General features: G+C 40.8%; 1 protein-coding gene across 3 annotated transcripts in view; it reads left to right on the top strand.

The window, feature by feature from the left end:
- Nucleotides 1-19,915, top strand: part of RBL2 (RB transcriptional corepressor like 2) — a 53,645-nt gene that overhangs the window by 6,358 nt on the left and 27,372 nt on the right. For all 3 annotated transcript variants that reach the window (XM_056135822.1, XM_056135823.1, XM_056135824.1), the window contains exons 4-8: nt 7,161-7,225; nt 10,767-10,895; nt 14,022-14,182; nt 14,275-14,339; nt 15,683-15,869. In XM_056135822.1, the coding sequence (XP_055991797.1) occupies nt 7,161-7,225; nt 10,767-10,895; nt 14,022-14,182; nt 14,275-14,339; nt 15,683-15,869 (607 nt within the window). The remainder of the gene's footprint in view (nt 1-7,160; nt 7,226-10,766; nt 10,896-14,021; nt 14,183-14,274; nt 14,340-15,682; nt 15,870-19,915) is intronic.

Here is a 19,915-nt window from a genome sequence, read left to right on the forward strand (position 1 = left end):
CTAACGAGACCCCAAGTCTTCGCCCGCAAACGGCCTCTCTGGCTCCTCATCAAGCTGCTCAACGGCCTTGATCCCAGAGACTCAGAAACAAATCTCGAAACCCAGCGGCTTTTGTCAGAAATGTGTCCGGACCCCGCAGTAGGTTACTGTCACCGGGCCACCCCAGGGGGGAATGGGTGCTGTCCCCCAGCCTGCTCCCTCGTGGCGACTTGGTGGCTGTCATCCTCCAGAGGCCATTGGACAGTCAGGCTTGGGCCCGCAGTGACGAAACTTGTTGGGTCTCACGGGATGGGGGGGAGGTGGAGCCGGGCCTGTCTTCCCCACCCCAATGAGACCCCAAGTCATCGCCCACGAATGGCCTCTTTGGCTCCTCATCAAGGTGCTCAACGGCCATGATCCCAGAGACTCAGGAGCAGATCTCTAAACCCAGTGGCTTTGTGCAGAAATCCCTCCAGATTTAAGTGTTAAAATTTCAGAATTTCAAAACCACATGGCCCTACTGCAGCCACACGACATCATATGTTATTCATAACCAGCAGTAGAACACAAATTGTCTATTGTTGCCTTTTCAGCAGATCTGAGTGTTGGGGTAAAATCTTAAATAATGGTGGGTCTGGTGTCAAAATAGTGAATGTGATCAAAGTAGAGAGAGAGTAATGTAGAAATCATCTGCCCCACAGGCAGGGGGAGGGTGTGGGATGGGGTATACTGGGATTTTTGGTGGTGGAGAATGGGCACTGGTGAAGGTACGGGTGTTTCATTGTATGACTGAGACTTAGACCCAAAAGCTTTGTAACTGCTCTCATGGTGATTCAATAAATAAAATTATAAAAAATGGAAAAAGAAAAAAAAAGTAAGGTGGAGTTCATGCACAATTCAATCAGCTAATCAGTGGCTGAATAAATAGCAGTACTCCTACAAAAAAAGAAAAAAAAAACAACAAAAAACTGCAAAAAAAAAAAAAGTTATATAAACTGATGCAGAGTCTCCCGACCCCACACCAGGTTGTCTTCACGGCGCTCCTCGGAGGGGACAGGGGAGGGAAACTCAACAGAGCCTAAAATGTATCATTAAAGGGAGCTCTGGAGAGACAGTACAGTGAGTTGGGCATTTGCCTTGCACACAGTAGACCCTGGTTCAATTCTGGGCATATCATATGATCCTCTGAACAGTGCCAAGAGTCATTCCTGAGTGCAGAGCCAGGAGGATTCCCTAACCGTTTAGGCCACACCTAGTGGTGTTCAGGGGCCACTTTTGGTGTGGTGCGCAAGCTTGAACATGCAAAGCATGCTCTGAAGTTCTTTGAGCTATCTCCCTAGTCCAGTATGTCTTCTCTTTGGTGTGAGTTTAGACTGTGTTTGCTTTGATACTCATTAGATTATATAAGCTAATTAAAAATCTTTCAAAATATCTTTTAAAACTTAATTTCTTTCACTGTATATACTGTTAGTACCTTCTGACTAATAATTTTTCTTTTTTTTGCGGGGTGAAGGGGTAGCACACCTGGCAGTGCTCAGGGCTTACTCCTGACAGAGTAAGGACTATATGAGATGTGGTGATGGAACCCTGGTCAGTTGCATTCAAGGCATATACTACCCACTGTACTATCTCTGTGGCCCTTTATTATTTATCTTTTAGGTCACACTGCATAGTAAAAACACCTCCCTGAGATGATTATACTACTTTTATTTTTTTGTTTGATTTTGGACCATACCTGGCAGTGGTCAGGGGATAATATACAGTGCCAGGGATGGAAACCAGGTCAGCCACATGTAACTGGATTGTAAGGAGAGAAGGTCAACTAAACCGCCTATGAGGTTGTGCTTTCTGCTATGTCTGTAAAGTCTGTAAAAACACCTGATTAGTCTTTTCCATCTTTTGTAATAGATAAGAGTAATCATAAGATAGAAATTCAAGCTTTTATCATGAAGATTTTTTCATGAGGTACAGATGAAAATTTGTCCTTAAAAAAATAGAGCTAACTCCAGCCTTACCATCCCGATAAAAATACTGAATGTCCTGAATAAACATGATGCCCTCCTAATACCTGTATTGGGTACCATAATGCACAAAAGGAAAAGGAGAGAGGAAGAAGGAAAGGACTTCCCGTTGAGGGAGGGTGTGGGTGGGGGGTGGGGTGTTGGGGATTGGTGGGAGGGAAACGGGATATTGGTGGTGGGAAATGTACACTCATGGAGGGATGGGTCCTGGATCATTGTATGACTGAAACCCAATTATGAACAGCTTTGTAATGGTCTATCTCATAGATACTCCATTAAAAAAATTTTAAAAAAGTAATGTGTAGTTCACACCTGCTCCAGTCAGCTTAATCAGTGACTGGATAAACAGCAGTACTCCTGTATTAAAAATAGAGCTAGCAGGGTTGGAGAGATGGTACAGGGGTTAAGAGAGTACCCCAGTTCAACCCTTAGCACCACCAGAAATGAAATGATCCCCGTGCACACAGCCAGGAGTAAACCCTGAGCACCATATGGGCCCAAACCTCCACAACTCCCGCCCTTCCCTCCAGCCCCCTCAAACAAAAAATGTGAGCCAGGGATTTGGCTCACTAGTAGACCATATGCCTCTTAAATTTGAGGCCCTGGATTAGATCCCCAGGACTGAAAAAAAAATTTTTTAATTAAATATATTGTACATTTTTGTATACACCTGTTTTAGTTTGCTTTCAGTTTTGGTGAATACCTGTTTCTAAATATAATGTTTGAATAGAAGTGTTTTCCTGAGTCAGAGCAGGGCTGTTGCGATTATTTTCAGAAAGATTATGTTGTAGTATCTTTTTTTCTAAATTATTTTGAATACCCATCCCTCCACCAGTGCCCATTTCCCACCACCATGGGTCCCAGTATCCCTCCCACCCCCAGCCTCCCCCACCCCACCCTGCCTCTGTGGCAGGGCATTCCCCTGTTTTCTCTCTCCTTTTGAGTGTTGTGGTTTGCAAAAGAGTTAAGTCTGATTTTCAGGGAGAAACGTTGGATGATTAACTTTCCATTGATCACTTTGTATACATAAGGAGATGAAAAATGTCCTGGTTCCTGCATGCCTGAGCTATGCTTGTGGAGACTCATGGTCACCGGGGTTCCATCTGGAGGAGGCAGGATGTGGCACCTACCCCATCTGGGACCTCCCGGTGAGATCAGCTCTATTTGGGACCTGAAGCATTCTCCGGGAGCTGTGGTGCCCTCCAGTGGTGTTCTTTGTTGCTGTGTGCTGTAAAGATGGCACTGGGGGGGCGGGTTGTGGGCGTGACTTCTGGGATCAGAGGTTGCCTGGGAGCCGGGCTGGCCCCGTTGCAGTTTGGAATAAATGTACTGGTTCCCGCATGCCTGGGCTATGTTTGTAGAGACTCATGGTCACGGGAGTTCCATCTGGAGAAGGCGTGTAGTATCTTCTTAAAACAATATTTAGGTCACACCCAGTGGTGCTCAGGGGCCACTCTTGGTGTGATGCGCAAGCTTGAACTACATGCAAAGCATGCTCTGAAGTTCTTTGAGCTATCTTCCTAGTCTAGTATGTCTTCTCTTTGGCGTGAGTTTAGACTGTGCTTGCTTTGATACTCATTAGATTATGCAAGCTAACTAAAAATCTTTCAAAATATCTTTTAAAACTTTATTTCTTTCACTGTATATACTGTTAGTACCTTCTGACTAATAATGTTAATAGTAATTTTTACTGTAATAATAAACATGGATTGAGGTTTTGTTTTTGTTTTGAGGTTACACCTGGTGATACTCGGGCTGCTTTCAGTGGGGTGCTCAAGGTTTGCTCTTGGCAGTGCTTGAAACCACGAAGTGCTGGGTGGGTCAAACCCAAGGTTTCTGAATGTGAAGCATGTGTCCAACCCTCCGAGCTATTTCCCAGCCTCTGTTGGCATTTTTTAAAAACTGGGGCGGGGATTCTTTTAAGAATTAAACCTATATTCCTTCAATTAATACCTTTGACACCCTTATAAGATTGATACTGCTGGAGCAAGTATTAGAAAATAAACCTCTGAGAGGTAATTCTTATTATTATTTCTCAGAGGTAATTATTAAATGCTTTTATAATAAAAGCATTTATAATAATTTGACTGAGATCATATAGTCAGTGTGGAGCTTAGTTATTCCGACTGCAGAACAACCCGGGTTCCTCACCACATTTATACTGCAGGAGTTTTCAAAAGATTGTCACCAGGTGTTATTAACACTTACCATATAAAGTACATTATTAGATCTTATGTAGGGATATAGTCGTTGGTCTTTAAAATGTCATTGAGTGTTAATTGATTTTTAGAGCACTACAAAGCTGCTCAAAATTGGGTTTCAGTCATGCAATGTTCCAACACCCATCCCTCACCAGTGTAATTTCTCAGCACCAGTGTCCCCAATTTCCCTCCCAAGCCCTTCCAACTGACCCCCTGTCCTAGCTTGCCTCTTTGTCGCATACCTCTCTCTCTCTCTCTCTCTCTCTCTCCCCCCTCTGTCTCTCAATGTACTTATTAATTTAAAGTACTTTATTAGATACTATGCAGGTCATAAGCATTTTTTTGCCATAATTTTTTTTAAAAGCCATAATCTTTTTGAGTTTACAGTATAGTTGGAGAAAGGTAGCTAAAACAAAGATTCTACTTTGTGGGGCTGGAGCGATAGCACAGCGGGTAGGGCGTTTGCCTTGCACGCAGCCAACATGGCCGACCCAGGTTCTGTTCCCAGCATCCCATATGGTCCCCCGAGCACCGCCAGGAGTAATTCCTGAGTGCATGAACCAGTAGTAACCCCTGAGCATCACCAGGTGTGACCTAAAAAGCAAAAAAAAAAAAAAAAAAAAAGATTCTACTTTGTTCAGTGCAGCATATTATAGAAGTCATGTCAGTGTAAAAGGTAATAGAAATACAAGATTTCTTTATTGTGGGGGGCATACCTAGTGGTGCTCAGACTTACTCCTGAGTACAGGGATCAGAGCTCCTGGCAGGGCTTGAAATTAGATCAGGCATGTGCAAGGCAGGCATCTTACCTGCTGTACTATCTCTCCCACCCAAAGGAATTTTTTTGACTTGTTTGTTTGGGGTGGCTGAATGAATGGTCTTGGGAGGCATACCTGGTTGTGCTCAGACTATTCCTAGCTCCCTGCTCATGAGTGACCCCTGGTGGTCTTCATAGGACCTTATATGGTACAGGTGATTCAAAGGAGGTCAGCCTTGCATACCAAGAGCTGAGGGGGACGCTTATTTCCAGTAGTGTCCCTCTCACCCAATAACACTTTTCTTAAGCAGGACTTTGAATTATTTAGTATGTTATTTTCAGTTTGGCTGGAGCGATAGCACAGCAGGTAGGGTGTTTGCCTTTCACGCGGCTGACCTGGGTTTGATTCCTCTGTTCTCTCAGAGAGCCCGGCAAGCTACCGAGAGTATCCCGCCCACATGGCAGAGCCTGGCAAGCTACCCGTGGCGCATTCTATATGCCAAAAACAGTAGCAACAAGTCTTACAATGGGGATGTTACTGGTGCCTGCTCGAGCAAATCAAAGAACAACAGGAGGACAGTGCTACAGTTTGTTTGGGGGTATACCTGACAATACATAGGGCTTGCTTTTGGCTCTGGACTCAGAAGTTACTCCTGGCAATGCTTGTAGAATCATATACGATGCCAGGGATCGAGTCTGGGTTGGCCACATGCAAGGCAAATGCCCTATGTGCCATACTGTTGCTCTGAACCCCAGATACAGGATTCCTGAGAGAAAAAAATGAACCATGCTGAGACAGTAAGGTAAGAAGATTACATGGATTAAGTAGAAATAGGTCTTGAAAGATGGGTAGGATTTTAATAAGTTGATTTGAAGCTATTAATAGAATCCTTTCATTTTGGTTTCATTTTGGGGCCACATCTGCAGACCCTGTGATGCCCAGGGGGCTACTCCTGCGTTTGTACTTGGGGATATTGTTGTGCTAGTAACTGAGTATCGTGCAGCACAAGTGCTCAAGTGATGAACCACATTTCTGGCCCTAGATAGGGCTTCTGATGCAGAGGATAAAGAATGAAGATACAGAAATAGCAGAGCAAGAAGAAATTGTATTGTTCTATGGTTCTGAAGTTTGTGTGTTTGTGTAAGTTGATAGACATCAAAAGTAGGTAGTTTGTGCTGTGCCTAGGGTAAGGAGGATGCGTTTAAAGCAGTCCATTCACATTTAAACTGTACCATAAACTTGTGGAATAAAATACATTATTATTATACCGCATAGAAAAATCTTTTGGCAGATGAAGAGACTGGAAATCTAGTGTACCTAATGACAGCGTTGAAAGCAATCCCCAGCTGCGTGAGACTTTCCTTAGAGTACCCTGTTAGAATGGGGCTTTGGAATGTGGTTAATGCAGTGTCTCATCTAAACATCAGCAGGGCTGGAGAGATAGTACAGCTGGTAGGGCACATGCCTTGCACTTGACCATCCCTGGGTCCACATCCCTGGCATCACATCCAGTTCCCCGAGCATCTCCAGAAATATCCCTGAGCACAGAGACAGGAGTAAGCCATGAGCACTTCCAGTTATAAACTCTTAACTAAAAGTAAATGAATAAAAATAAACTTTAGCGGAGGTTTTGGTAGAAAGGCTAAACTTGAGTCTGAAACTCCTTATAGAAGACAAACTTGGCAGGTTACTCTTGGAAATAGAAGATTATAATTAACATATTAAAAGACTTCTTGTGGTTTGATGTAATCTGCAGTGTCTTTAGGAAAGGACCATTTATAGGTCATCAGTTATGATAGAGGGGAGAAAACGTGGAAATTCCTGACTGTCAACATGGGTCTTGAAGCAGTATTATCCCTGGGGACTGGGATTGGCTCAGCAGCAGAGCACATACCTTACAATTGCATTAGGACTTGCTGGTGTTATTAAAATAACTTCCGTCATTTCGTTTTCTGCCTTAGCTACGTTGACCTTGACAGGCTTTTATTGTTCTTCAGAATTAGTTTTCTGAGATGAACTTTTTCTCAGCTATTTCCTACCAATATTTGGTTAAAGCAGCACTTCTTTTCCATGTGAAGCTGGATCTGTTATCACTCCCTCTTAATGTGGGTTTTGAATTTATACGATTACACTACAATTTCTGTTGCTTTTTTTTCTGATTTTTCTATTATCTCATGATTCTTTTTTTTCTCCCTCCAAAGGCGGCAACCCTGTACAGTAACTGAAGTTTTCCATTTTTGTTGGGTGCTTTTTATATACGCAAAAGGTAAGAAAAGAATAATATTTAGATATCAGTTTGAATATTCAGATACTAATGAATGTATCAGGAAAAAGTTGCTCAAAGTTTCTCAAAGGATGTAATTCCAAATACATTTTAGGTTTTTCACATTTGTTATGCTAGGCATTGAATGTAGATCTCATGCTTGCAAGCAATGTCTTTTATATTAATCCATATCCTCCCAAAATACTTTTTTTTTTTTTTTTTTGCTTTTTGGGTCACACCCGGCGATGCTCAGGGGTTACTCTTGGCTCATGCACTCAGGAATTGCTCCTGGCGGTGCTCGGGGGACCAAATGGGATGCTGGGAATCGAACCTGTGTCAGCCATGTTGGCTGCGTGCAAGGCAAACGCCCTACCCGCAGTGCTATCGCTCCAGCCCCATCCAAAATACTTCTTAAAGTACTGCTTTTTCATAAGAGTATTTTGAATTCTTTCAGAATGTCTAGATTTCTTACTAATGGAAATTCCTATTCATAAAAACAGGTTATATCTTTTATTTGTTCTTCAGAATCATGAACTAAAAACAGAGTTCTGTTTTTGTCTTTATTGAACTGTATTTTTCACAAAACATGTTATTTAGTTGAGTTGAAATGCTCACCCTAAGAAGCAGTTTAGATTATTTTGTTTTTGGGTGACATGCTAGGGATTTGCTTCTGACAGTGCTTTTGGAGAGAACATGTGGTTCCAGGGAATGAAACTGGGGTTCTCACTTTCAGAACATGCACCTTAGCCTTTAGCTATCTCACCAACCTCTAGATTACTTTTTGTATCTTGTTTGGGTAAATATGCTTTATTAAATGTTTTTGGAAACATTTAATTTTCTTGATTTTTACTTACCTCACATAACCTACCTGTCATCTGCATTTAATGAAATATTTTTATTGTTTTTGTCCTCTATTTATTTGTAAAAGAGGTTCTACATGGAAATTCAGAGAAAAGAAAGTATTATTTGTGTTTGTTATATAGCGTACCTCTATTGATAGTGTAATATGCTTTGCCTTTAAGATATAGTTCAATAAAATGCAAAGCTCCAAAGACTCATTTGCAATTTCTGTCTTATATGCGATAGCAGACCTCCTTCCTAATAAATTAACAGAATCTGGAGGTTAAGTACATTACATTTGTTTACAGAAAGATAAAATGGCTCCACAAAGTCTATTTCTGAGGTCAGAGTTTGAAAATATAAAGTATATCGATTGGGACCGTCTAGAGTTTTAATTAGATTCTGATCCTTAGAGGCATTTTAGATTATTTTAATTCTTTTTAAATTACAGTACTGTTTTTTGCTTCTTTGGCAAGTATACATCAATGACAAGTTTAAACTTTTCAAGTACGATGGACTTTGTAGCTTGAAACTGGTGGGTGACACTTCCAGTTTCACTTTTGAAGCACAATAGTTTTTTCTTCTTTTCTTTGGGGGGTGGGGTGTGGGATGAGGATTTGGACCATACCTGGCAGTGCCTTGGGTTTACTCCTGGATCTATGCTCAGGGATCACTTTTGGCGGGCTCAAGGAACCATATAGGGTTCCAGGGATTGAACCCAGGTCAGCCGCATGCAAGGCAAGCACCCTACCTGCTGTGCTATAGCTATAGCTTTGGCCCCATAAAGCACAGTATGTTTGAATATTAAACTGCTCTACAGTGGAATCAAGCAAGTTAGCTTCACATTGTTGATGCAGTTTAACCTGATAACATTTGCCTTTCTGAATATAGAAAATTATTCTTTAGTGTTTACAACTGTACCAAAATAGTGCTGATGCACTGGGTTAAGTGGTAACTTTTTTTGGTAGAAAGGGGAGGGAAAGTTTTTCAAAGTAGAAAAATCTTGAAACAAATTGTGTGTGTTTATATATTTGAGGAGGAATTATATGGGAAAATGTTGAGGTTTTGACATAGATCTTCAAAAGTATGTTATTTATTTTGAAAAGTATGTTATTTATTATGAAATCATCTTGGGGGCTAGAGAGAGAATACAGTAGATAGGGTACTTACTTTGTAAGCCACCAACCCAGGTTCAAGCCACAGTATTCCATATGGTTCCCAGAGCACCATCAGGAGTGATTCCTGAGTGCAGAGCCAGGAGTAATCCCTGACCATTGCCTTGTGTGGCCTAAAAACCAAAATAAATAAAGATAGAAAAAAAAATTGAATTCATCTTGCTATAAGAATATGCTTCCTATTAAGATAATAGGAAGCATATGAAAAAAGCATACTTGAAGATGCCTAGAAAGGTGTCTTCATTACTGACACTAATAAAACTTCTTAGCCACCTTTAAAAATTGTTTTTAATGTTAGACTTAAACCAGCACTGCATAAATGGTGTATTTTAGCAATTTTAAGGTCTTGGCTTCCTATTTCTTTGTTATAAAGCATCAGCAGTTATCCCCAGATATTAACTCTACAACTTAAGTATCTTTAATTATGGCCCTGTTCCATTAATTTGTATGAGCTTATATTAATATGTTAAAAGGTATTTTAAAAGCTGGTATAGGAGTCTGACTATAGGTTCTGGTATTTTAAAAAATATGAAAAAATAATTACATGACTCATTTTTGCAGTTTTTATTATCTCAAGTATTTTTGCTTATTTTTTAAAATTTTTTATTTTTTTATTTATTTTTATTATTTATTATTTTTTGGGGGGGAGGGGTGCCCACATCTGCCTGTGCTAAGGATTTATTCCTGCCTCTGCACTCGGAGATTATTCCTGGTGGTGCTCAGGGGACCCAGAACCAGGGGTGGCCACATGCAAGGCAAGTGTCCTACCATGTTGTACTACCACTGTACTAGCTCTCCAACCTCCACTGCTATATATGTATATATATTTTTTTGCTTTTTTGGTCACACCCAGCGATGCTCAGGGTTACTTCTGGCTCTTCATTCAGGATTTACTCCTGGCAGTGCTGGGGGATCATATAGGATGCTGGGGATCAAACCTGGGTCAGCCGCGTGCAAGGCAAACGCCCTACCTGCTGTACGATTTTTTAAGTAAAATATTTTCTTACAGCTTGTTTTTGTTTCTAGTTTTGGGTCACACCCCAGAGGTTCTTAGGGACTGGGCACTTGTCCCACTCCTGGCAGTGTTCAGGGAACTATACATGATGCTTGTGGTCAAACTGAAGGTCAGTCACATGAAAGGCGAGCACCTTAACCCCTGAACCATTTCTCTGGTTCAGAAATTTTCTGTATTGTGATATAATTTATGAAATAGTTTATGGTCAGAATTTTTAGGGAGAAAAGTAACAGTGGTAAAATTTTAATTAGCTTAAATGCATTTTATGTTTTTAATGAATATTGAGTGAAAAATTGCATTTTAGTAAGAATTTTACTTTCACTAAACTTCTAGAAACATATTACAAATTATTAAACTGTAAGAGTGATATTTCAAAATGTAAATTTGCCAAAATACTTTATGTAGCTTTTGTATCAGCTTTTCATTATATGGTGTTATAAAATGTCATTTTATTAAAGAGAAAAAAATTGTCACATTGATAAAATTTAATTCTACAACTGTTTTAATCCTGTAGGCAATTTTCCCATGATTAGTGATGATTTGGTTAATTCTTACCATCTTCTGCTTTGTGCTTTGGACTTGGTTTATGGAAATGCTCTTCAGTGTTCTAATCGTAAAGAACTTGTGAACCCTAACTTTAAAGGTAAGTTTGCCAAGATTATTGGGCAGCCCACCTTTCTTCATTATGTTTATTCTTGGGAGTTGCTTAGGTCATGCGCAATATGTACTAAGAATTAGAGAACATACGTGCTTTCAAAAGTTCCATTGTTGGGACTGGAGCTATAGCACAGTGGGTAGGGCGTTTGCCTTGCACACAGCGACCCCGTTCGATTCCCAGCATCCCATATGGTCCCCTGAGCACTGCCAGGAGCAATTCCTGAGTGCAGAGCCAGGAATAACCCCTGTGCATTGCTGGGTGTGACCCAAAAAGAAAAAAAAATGTTCTATTGTCATACATACCCAACAGACTTATAATTAGGAGTTGAGCTCTCTTTAAGAATATTTAGGGCCCTAGTGATAGTATAGAGGGTAGGGCATTTTCTTTGCATGCGGCTGACTCGAGTTCACTCACCAGCATCCCATATGATCCCTGAAGCACCCCCCCTGAGCATTGCTGGGTGTGACCCAAAAAGCAAAAAAAAAAAAAAAGTATTTATAGAGAGGCTGGAGAGAGAATAGGTAGGGTTCTTGCCTTGCATGCATTCAGTCTGAATTAAATCCATAACCCTCCATATTATCCTGAACAATTCCAGGAATGATTCCTAGCAGAGAGCCAGGAATAAGCCTTGAGCACAGGAAGAAAAAAAGAATACATATGGAAAAAGAAACTTTAAGTAATATAAATTTTAAGTTTTACATGACAACTTTAGAAGTTACTTTTTTTTTTTTGACAATTTTATGTTTCTTAAATAAATATCCAAGAAGGAATTTAGAAACCTGGAACAGCAAGGATGCCATTAATGCCTGTGTATTTGCGTCCAGGGAGATAACTCAAAGGGTTTGAATTGCATGCTTTGCAGGCAGGACCCCTGACTTCTTTCCCCATTACTACCTGGTCCCCCTAGCATTGTCAGGAGTGACCCTCTGAGTGGCTTAGGAGAAAATAAAAAATATGGCAGGCTTCATGCTTAACAGAGTGGAAGAAAATCATGCAGTTTGTTGACACATGGATGGAACTGGAGAATATCACACAGAGTGAAGTTAGAGGGACAGGGATAGATAAGGAATGATCCCCCTCATATATGAGACTTAGCAAGATACACAGCAAGGTAGCAACAAAGGGCCGCAGAGGCAGCGCAAAGGCTTCATGTGGTGATAGGAATCAAACCAAGGCCAGCCAGTGAGTTGGGGGCAGGTGGGGGCAGATTTTGAAAAGGAGGATGTATTTAGGTCTTTGGGGAAGAGAGGTGTGTACATTGGTGATGGGTGTGGTATTAGAATTTTCTACATGGGAAACCATCATTGACAGTATTATAAATTACAGAACTCCAATCAAGTAAAAAAACAATGGAATCAGTGGAAAGTCAAATGGATTTATTAAGGAATATTATTTCAGTTTTTCTGTTGAAGAAAAATAGTTACGGCCCCAAAATAAATGTTTATCTCTTAAAATAATAGGTGATATATAGTAGATTGTTAAGTTATCACAGGAAATATTAAAACATGTTAATAGTGCTAGTATATATATGTTTTGCTTTTTGATTAATATTATGGTAAGATTCTGAATGATTGTCAGTTTTGAGATAGTTACAATTAGAATTTCATCTTATCTGACTTTATTTAGATTTTTAGTTTTATTTATATCTATATTTCTATTTTTTGGGGAAGGTAGGGTTTGGGCCATACTCAGCAATTCTCAGAAGCTACTCATTTCTCTGTGCTCTGGCGCTAGTCTTGGTGGTGCTCACGGTATTCTGTGTAGTATCAGGGGATCAAACCATGGTTGGTCACATGCAAGGCAAGCATCTTAACCCCTAAACTATTTCCCTGGCCCCTCAAGGTAGATTTTTCAGTGAGTGGTATTTGTACTTAAGTGGTTCCTAACTTCATAAATTTAATGTTCTTTTTACTATGCTCCTTTTCTTCCTGTCTTGTATTTCGGGCTTTTTTAAATTATTATTTTGGATTTTAGCCCTTACTTGGCAGTACTTGGGGCTACTCTCAATCCAGTGGTCCAGAATTAATGCTGTGTAGGGGATCAAATCCTGCAAGCAAGGCTTGTACCTTTCCTCGTTAAGACATCTCTCTGATCCTTATATTTGTATATAGTTGCTTCCGTTTAGTTTCTCCCCTTTTACATTTTTTTTTTGATCTACTGAATTGAGGTTATAAATCAAGATGATAAGTAGTTCTAAATGAAAGTACATAATCTTTAATAGCATATATAGTCTAAAGTTCCCTTTCTTGCTCCTATTATTTTGTTTGTTTTTATTTTGTTTTGTTTTTGGGCTACACCCGACAGTGCTCTCAGGGCTTACTCATGACTCTCTGCTCAGGAATCAGTCCTATCAGGCTCGGGGGACCATATGGGATGCTGGGGATAGAAGCCCAGGTTGGCTACGTGCAAGGCACTTACTCTACCCTCCTATACTATTGCTCTAACCCCTGTTGCTGCATTTTAAATTTAGTTTGTCCCTTTGTTGCTATTGTAATGACTGGGAGTCACATGCATTTGATTGTGAGCCCACACAATCACATTGCTTGCTGAAGGGTGCAAACATCATTTATTTGTATTTATTTAGATTTTACATCCATACCCAGCCATGCTCAGAGCTTAGTCCTGGTTCTGCACTCAGGGATCACTCCTGGTGGGGCTCAAGGAACCATATGGGGTACTAGGGATCAGACCCAAGCCAGCCATGTTGTACAAGGCAAGTGTCCTGCCCGTTATACTATCTCTTAAAACTGAGGTATATTTAGATAGAGTTGAAAGTTAGGCTTTTTGGCCAGAGAGATGGTACGGGGCTAAGGCATTAGCCTTGCATGTGATTGACCTTGGTTTGATTCCTATCACCACATGAAGTCTTCCAAGCACTATCAGGAGTGATCCCGAAGCACAGATCACTGATCAAGGAGCAAGCCCCGAGCACTGCCGTCTTGGACCCTGTTGCCTCTTCCCAACCCCTCAAAAAAGAATGTAGACTTCTCTGTGCTATTTCCTGTACATGAATGCTCACCATATACTCATTATAATATTCATATTTGATTTATGTAACTTGATTTGTGGAATGTTTCTTGATACCTTTGTTCTCTGATTCCATGTTTGTAGGCTTTTCTGAAGATTTTCATCCTAAGGATTCTAAACTTTACTCTGACCCACCTTGTGTCATTGAGAAACTCTGTTCTTTACATGATGGCCTAGTTTTGGAAGCAAAGGGAATAAAGGAACATTTCTGGAAACCCTATATTAGGAAACTTTATGAAAAAAAGGTTTGTAAGTAGTAAGGAAATAACGTAAATGTATTCTCTGGAGAAAAATCTGATTTAATGTGATGACTCAAGGCTCTCTTCTTTCATCATAGCTCCTTAAGGGAAAAGAAGAAAATCTGACTGGGTTTTTAGAACCTGGGAACTTTGGAGAGAGCTTGTGAGTACTACTATAAGCTATTTGAATATTTTAACTTATATGCTTTGGGAACCTTAGAACTCAATGTTTTTATTATTTGCTGTAAATTGAGAGTGTGTCTTGTGAGCGAATATAAGGAAAAAAACAAAAAAGTGATCAGCTGCTACTCTAAGCACATGTTCTTAAAATTTATTTAAAGTAATATAACCATGCTTTCAACAGCTACTTAATAATTTTTTGGTTTTTTTTTTCGGGGCGGGGATACACTCCCAGCAGTGCCTGGGTGACCATGTTGTCCCAAGGGATTGAGACGGGCTCCTACATGCAAAGAATGCACTCCAGCATAGATTGTAGTTTTGGAAGGAACAATTCTTTTGGAACTTGTACACTGATAATGTGAGATGACCAATGAAGATGTAAATGTATCGAGGCCTTCAAAGATACCTGGAGCATCCAGAAAAGGGAATTGAGCTCTATCGCTCGCGCTCTCTCTCTCTCTCTCTCTCTCTCTCTCTCTCTCTCTCTCTCTCTCTCTTTTTTTTAAACAAAGACCTCCCTAGCAATGCTTAGGACCCTGGAGGCTACATGATACTTGGCCTACATTAAGACCTGAATGTTTAATGACCCATTGGCCTGGGGATTCTGGCATCCACCAGGACTACCTTGTGATATTCAGGACCAATACCTGGGCTTCACTGTGCAGTATTTGGGGCAGTGCCTTGCTGGGTATTGAATCTGGGCCCGAGTGACACCTGCTCTACCCTTTTAGGCTATCCTCTCAGCTAAATAACTTTAGCTTCGTATTTGAAGCCACAGTTACTAAGTAGATTGGTATATTCTGAAACATGATCACTATATAGTGAATGAACTGGTCTAGTACAGCAAGCTTGTATTTTATTACCTTTTTTTTAATGCTGGGTATTAAACGTGGAGCTCTTTATGGAAGACATTAGCTTTACCACTGATACATCCCTGGCCCCTTCAGGTTTACATTTTATATTCCTCAGTTTTTATAACAGTCCCACTAAAATTTAACTTCCACAAAAAGTATCGTATTTTTTATTTGTATATTTTCTTGGATTTTGTGTTGCACCCTGCAGTGATCAGGGCTTACCCCTGGCTCTGTGCTCAGGGGTCACTCCTTGTGGGCTTGGGGAACCATATGAAATGCTGGGGATCAAACCTGGTTTGCTGCATTCAAGGCATTTAAATAAATACCTTACCCACTGTGCTGTCATTGCTGCAGCCCCAAATTATGGTAACTTTTAATAAATAAAAAATAAAAAGTAATTAAGTGGGTCCTGAAATGTTACTGAAATGACAGTTCTTTGAATGTACATTTTGTCTATTTTTTCCCCCTTTAGTAAAGCCATCAATAAGGCCTATGAGGAGTATGTTTTATCTGTTGGGAACTTAGATGAACGGATATTTCTTGGAGAGGATGCTGAAGAGGAAATTGGGACTCTCTCAAGGTGTCTGAATACTGGTTCAGGAACAGAGACTGCCGAAAGGGTGCAGATGAAAAACATCTTGCAGCAGCACTTTGACAAGGTGAGTTGAGCGGTGTAGAAGAAGAGAGATGCAGGGAACAGACATGCCATGGAGGCTCTGCTTTATTTCTGGGAGAGAAAGAAAAAAGTGAGAGAATACTTTCATTGTTTTCAGTGTTTGTTTTTTGGGCCACTCCCAGTGGTGCTCAGGAATGACTCCTGGCTCCATGCTCAGGGGTCACTCCTTGAGAGCTGAAGGGACCATATGAGGTGCTGGGAATCGAACCCAGGTCTGCTATGTGCAAGGCAAGTGCCCTACCTGCTGTACTATCTCTTGGGCCCCTCATATTTCTTTTTTTGTTGATCTGAGAATAAGAGTATTTCATTTAAATTAACGTACTGATAATATTTGTTTTGAAAAGATGGGTCAGTAATACACAGCCTGTACATGTTGGACATAATGGGTATTTTTAAAATGTTGATTGAGAGGCTGGAGCAATAGCACAGTGGGTAGGGCGTTTGCCTTGCCCGCAAACAACCCGGGTTTGATTCCCAGCATCCCGTATGGTCCCCCGAGCACCGCCAGGAGTAATTCCTGAATGTATGAGCCAGGAGTAACCCCTGTGCATCGTCGGGTATGACCCAAAAAGAAAAAAAATGTTGATTGATCTAAATTGGTGCCTTTATCTAAGATAGTATTTTTCATCTGAAGACCATCTGGCACTCTGTGGGACCATAGGTTATTCCTAGAATACCAGAGGTGAAAAATCACATAAATGGGGGGCTAGGGCACAGGACTAGGGAGTCAACCGGTAGGACAGGGCCATAGGAGGGAAACAAGGTCAGAAGGGGTCATAGTTGGTCCTATAGTGAAAAATATCTGATCTAACAGACTGATAATCCATAGTCTTTTTATGGTTCATATCTCATTTTATTTTATTATATTTTATTATCTTTTGGGTGACTGTGCCTCCTCACTCCCAACTGTGCTCAGGAATCACCTGGTGGTACTTAGGGTATTATTTATAATGCTGGGGATTGAACCCGAGTTGACAGTGTGGAAGGCAAGCACCTTACCCACTGTGCTATCTCTGTGGTTCCTAAATGTGTTTTGGTGTTCTTTCGTTTGACACATTAAGTAGCTTAACGTCTTCTTGTTTCTTGAGCCCTTAATCAGTAATGTCCATTCCCATCTGTTAATAATTTTTAGCTGGAAATCTGTGTGATCACATATAATTATAATTCATTTTTTTTTAGAAGTTATCACTTGTTTGTAGGATTGTTTTTGAACCTTTTACTTTGAGCCTATATTTTTCTTGGAAGCTAAGGTGTGCTTCTTTTAGGTTGCAAAAAAATTAAGACTTTTTATGTGATTCATTTGTTATGCCATGCCTTCTAATTGGTAAATTCCTACCATTAACACTTAGGTAGTTATTGAAATAGTAATTGCCATTATTTAGATATTTCTTTGATGTGCTGCTATTAATTTTGTCTTTCTCATTTTTTTTTTTTTGGCGGGAGGGTCACACCCGGTGTTGCACAGGGGTTACTCCTGGCTCATGCACTCAGGAATTACTCCTGGCAGTGCTTGGGGGACCATAGGGGATGCTGGGAATCGGACCCAGGTTGGCCGCGTGCAAGGCAAATGCCCTACCCACTGTGCTCTCACTCCAACCCCTTTCTCATGTTTTTTCTTCCTATACTTGAACGCCATTTGTTTTTGGGGAGAGGGGTTCCCAAGCAGTACTCTGTAGGTCTTGAACTCCAGCTATGATTCTTGACCAGCTGGACTAGGGCTCAAGGATGTGATGCTTCTTGGGCCCTGCAGAGAAAAGGATACCCAGGCCACCCCAGCAGTACTAGGAGCCTCTAGGATCATTAATGTTGCTTGGGGGCCACCTGGACTACACTTGGCAGGGAGGACCATATGGTACCAGGAATTGAACTTGAACTGGGCATATGCTGGGTATATGCCTTAACCAGTATATTATCTTCTGGTCCCTTAACATGTTTTAGTTCCTATTCCCAGTTTTTGTTTGCTTAGTTTTGTTTTTTTGAGGTTCCCTAGAATTAGATTTGGCAGGGAGCAGTGCTAGGGATCAAACCTGGGACCCTGTGCATGCCCCAACATGTCCTTAGCCCTTTGAGCTCTTCTTGACCCCCTTTTCTAGTTTTTGAGATAGTTTTCTTTTGTAGATTTTTAAAAGATTGTTCTGAGATTTGTATGGTGAAGTTCTATTTTTGTGACCTAATAGGCAAATCAAACATTCATTTTATATAATGAATATAAATTTGTGTTTTTACTCTGGTGGTTCTTCCAGTGCCCACTTGAATACTTTTGCTGATGTACTACTTCTCAGATTGCTTTTTGTTTTATGAGACCCTTTGATGTATCTTGTATGGGTGACTTAGTGGACATAAATTTCTCTGATCTGCCAGAGTACAGTATAATCAGCTGAAAAGTCTTTTCTTTCAGCACTTTGAGTATCTCAGCTCATTCCCTTCTGTTTTCTGTGGTTGTTTTGTTTGTTCTGCATGGTTTCTGATAAGTTTGTGTATAATCTTATAAGGGATTCTTTATATATGTAGTTTTCTCTGAAATGCTTGTAGTATAATGTTCTTTGGGGGAGTGTGGGGTGGGATATGAGCCTTACCTGATGGTCTTTCTCCTGACTCTATTCTTAGGGGTCATTTCTGGTGCTCAGGGGACCATAGTCAATGCAAGATTGAAGCCTTGCTGCATACAAGGCAAGCATCTTAACCCCTGAACTAGCTCTCTGTCCCTAAATTTTTACAGGGGCTATACACAGCATTGGTCAGGAAACTGAGCCAGGAGGGCTAATCTGACTGGTAGGTGATGTAGTCTTGGGCCAGAGGTACTTGGGTGCACCAGGGCTATACTCAGGTCTTCAGGACCCACCAGGGCTATATATAGCTATGCAGTGTTGTTAGGTATTGAACCCGGGACTTGAACATGCCAAGTATCTTCTACCACTTACAGCCATATCCCAACTCCAAGAATGATATATTTGTATGTATGCTAAAATTTCTTGACAATAATTCACATGTTTTTCATATTTATGTTTCAAAACATTGACTTAAATTTATTTCTGTATTGAATATCTATCTACTTCTGGGGAGAAAGTGGTAGATTCTAGTAACTAAGGCTGCTCTGTGTAAGATTGTTTTCTGAATTAGGTTTTCGCATCTAGGAAGTTTGCTACTGATTTAGATGGACTTTTACTAAGTTATGGATTTCATTTAGATCCTATTTAATTCATAGCTTCATCCTGCCAATCATTTGAGTATTTATAAAAATAGATTGTGAGGGGCTGGAGCGATAGCGCAGTGGGTAAGGTGTTTACCTTGCACGCAGCTAACCTGAGTTTGATTCCCAGCATCCCATATGGTCCCCTGAGTGCAGAGCCAGGAATAACCCCTATGCGTTGCCGGGTGTTATCCAAAAAGTGAAAAAAGAAATAGATTGTGAGCTATGAAATTGTTTCTCAGAGATACTCATACGTTTTCAGCTCATTTTTGTCCCTACTTAAGTTTTGAAGGAAGATTAGTTGGGAAATATGCTTTGACTTAGAAGTTTAACTTTTTGTTTTGTGTTTTTGGGTCATACCCAGCAGTGTTCAGGGGTTACTCCTGACTCCATGCTCAGGGATCACTCTGGGAGGCCCACAGCGCTGGGGATCAAACCTACGTGGTCATTTGCAAGCAAACGCCCTGCCTTCTGTACTTTTTTTTTTTTTGACCACACGTGGTGATGCTCAAGGGTTACTCCCAACTCTATAATCAGGAATCACTCCTGGCAGTCTCAGGGGATCATATGAGATGCTGGGGTTCCAGCTCAGATCAGCCACATATAAGGCAAACGCCTTACCTGCTGTAAGGCACATGGCTCCCTACTTTTTTTTCTGGCTTTTTGAGACACACCTGGTGATGCACAGGGGTTACTCCTGACTCTGTACTCAGGAATTACTCCTGGTGGTGCTCAGGGGACCATACGGGTTGCTGGAAATTAAACCTGGGTTGGCCAAGTGAAGGGCAAACACCCTACCTGCTGTGCTATTGCTCCAGAACCTGACTCCCTGATCTTTA

The sequence above is a fragment of the Sorex fumeus genome, unplaced genomic scaffold (assembly GCF_029834395.1).
Source record: "Sorex fumeus unplaced genomic scaffold, SorFum_2.1 ptg000122l, whole genome shotgun sequence".
Lineage (NCBI taxonomy): Eukaryota > Metazoa > Chordata > Mammalia > Eulipotyphla > Soricidae > Sorex > Sorex fumeus.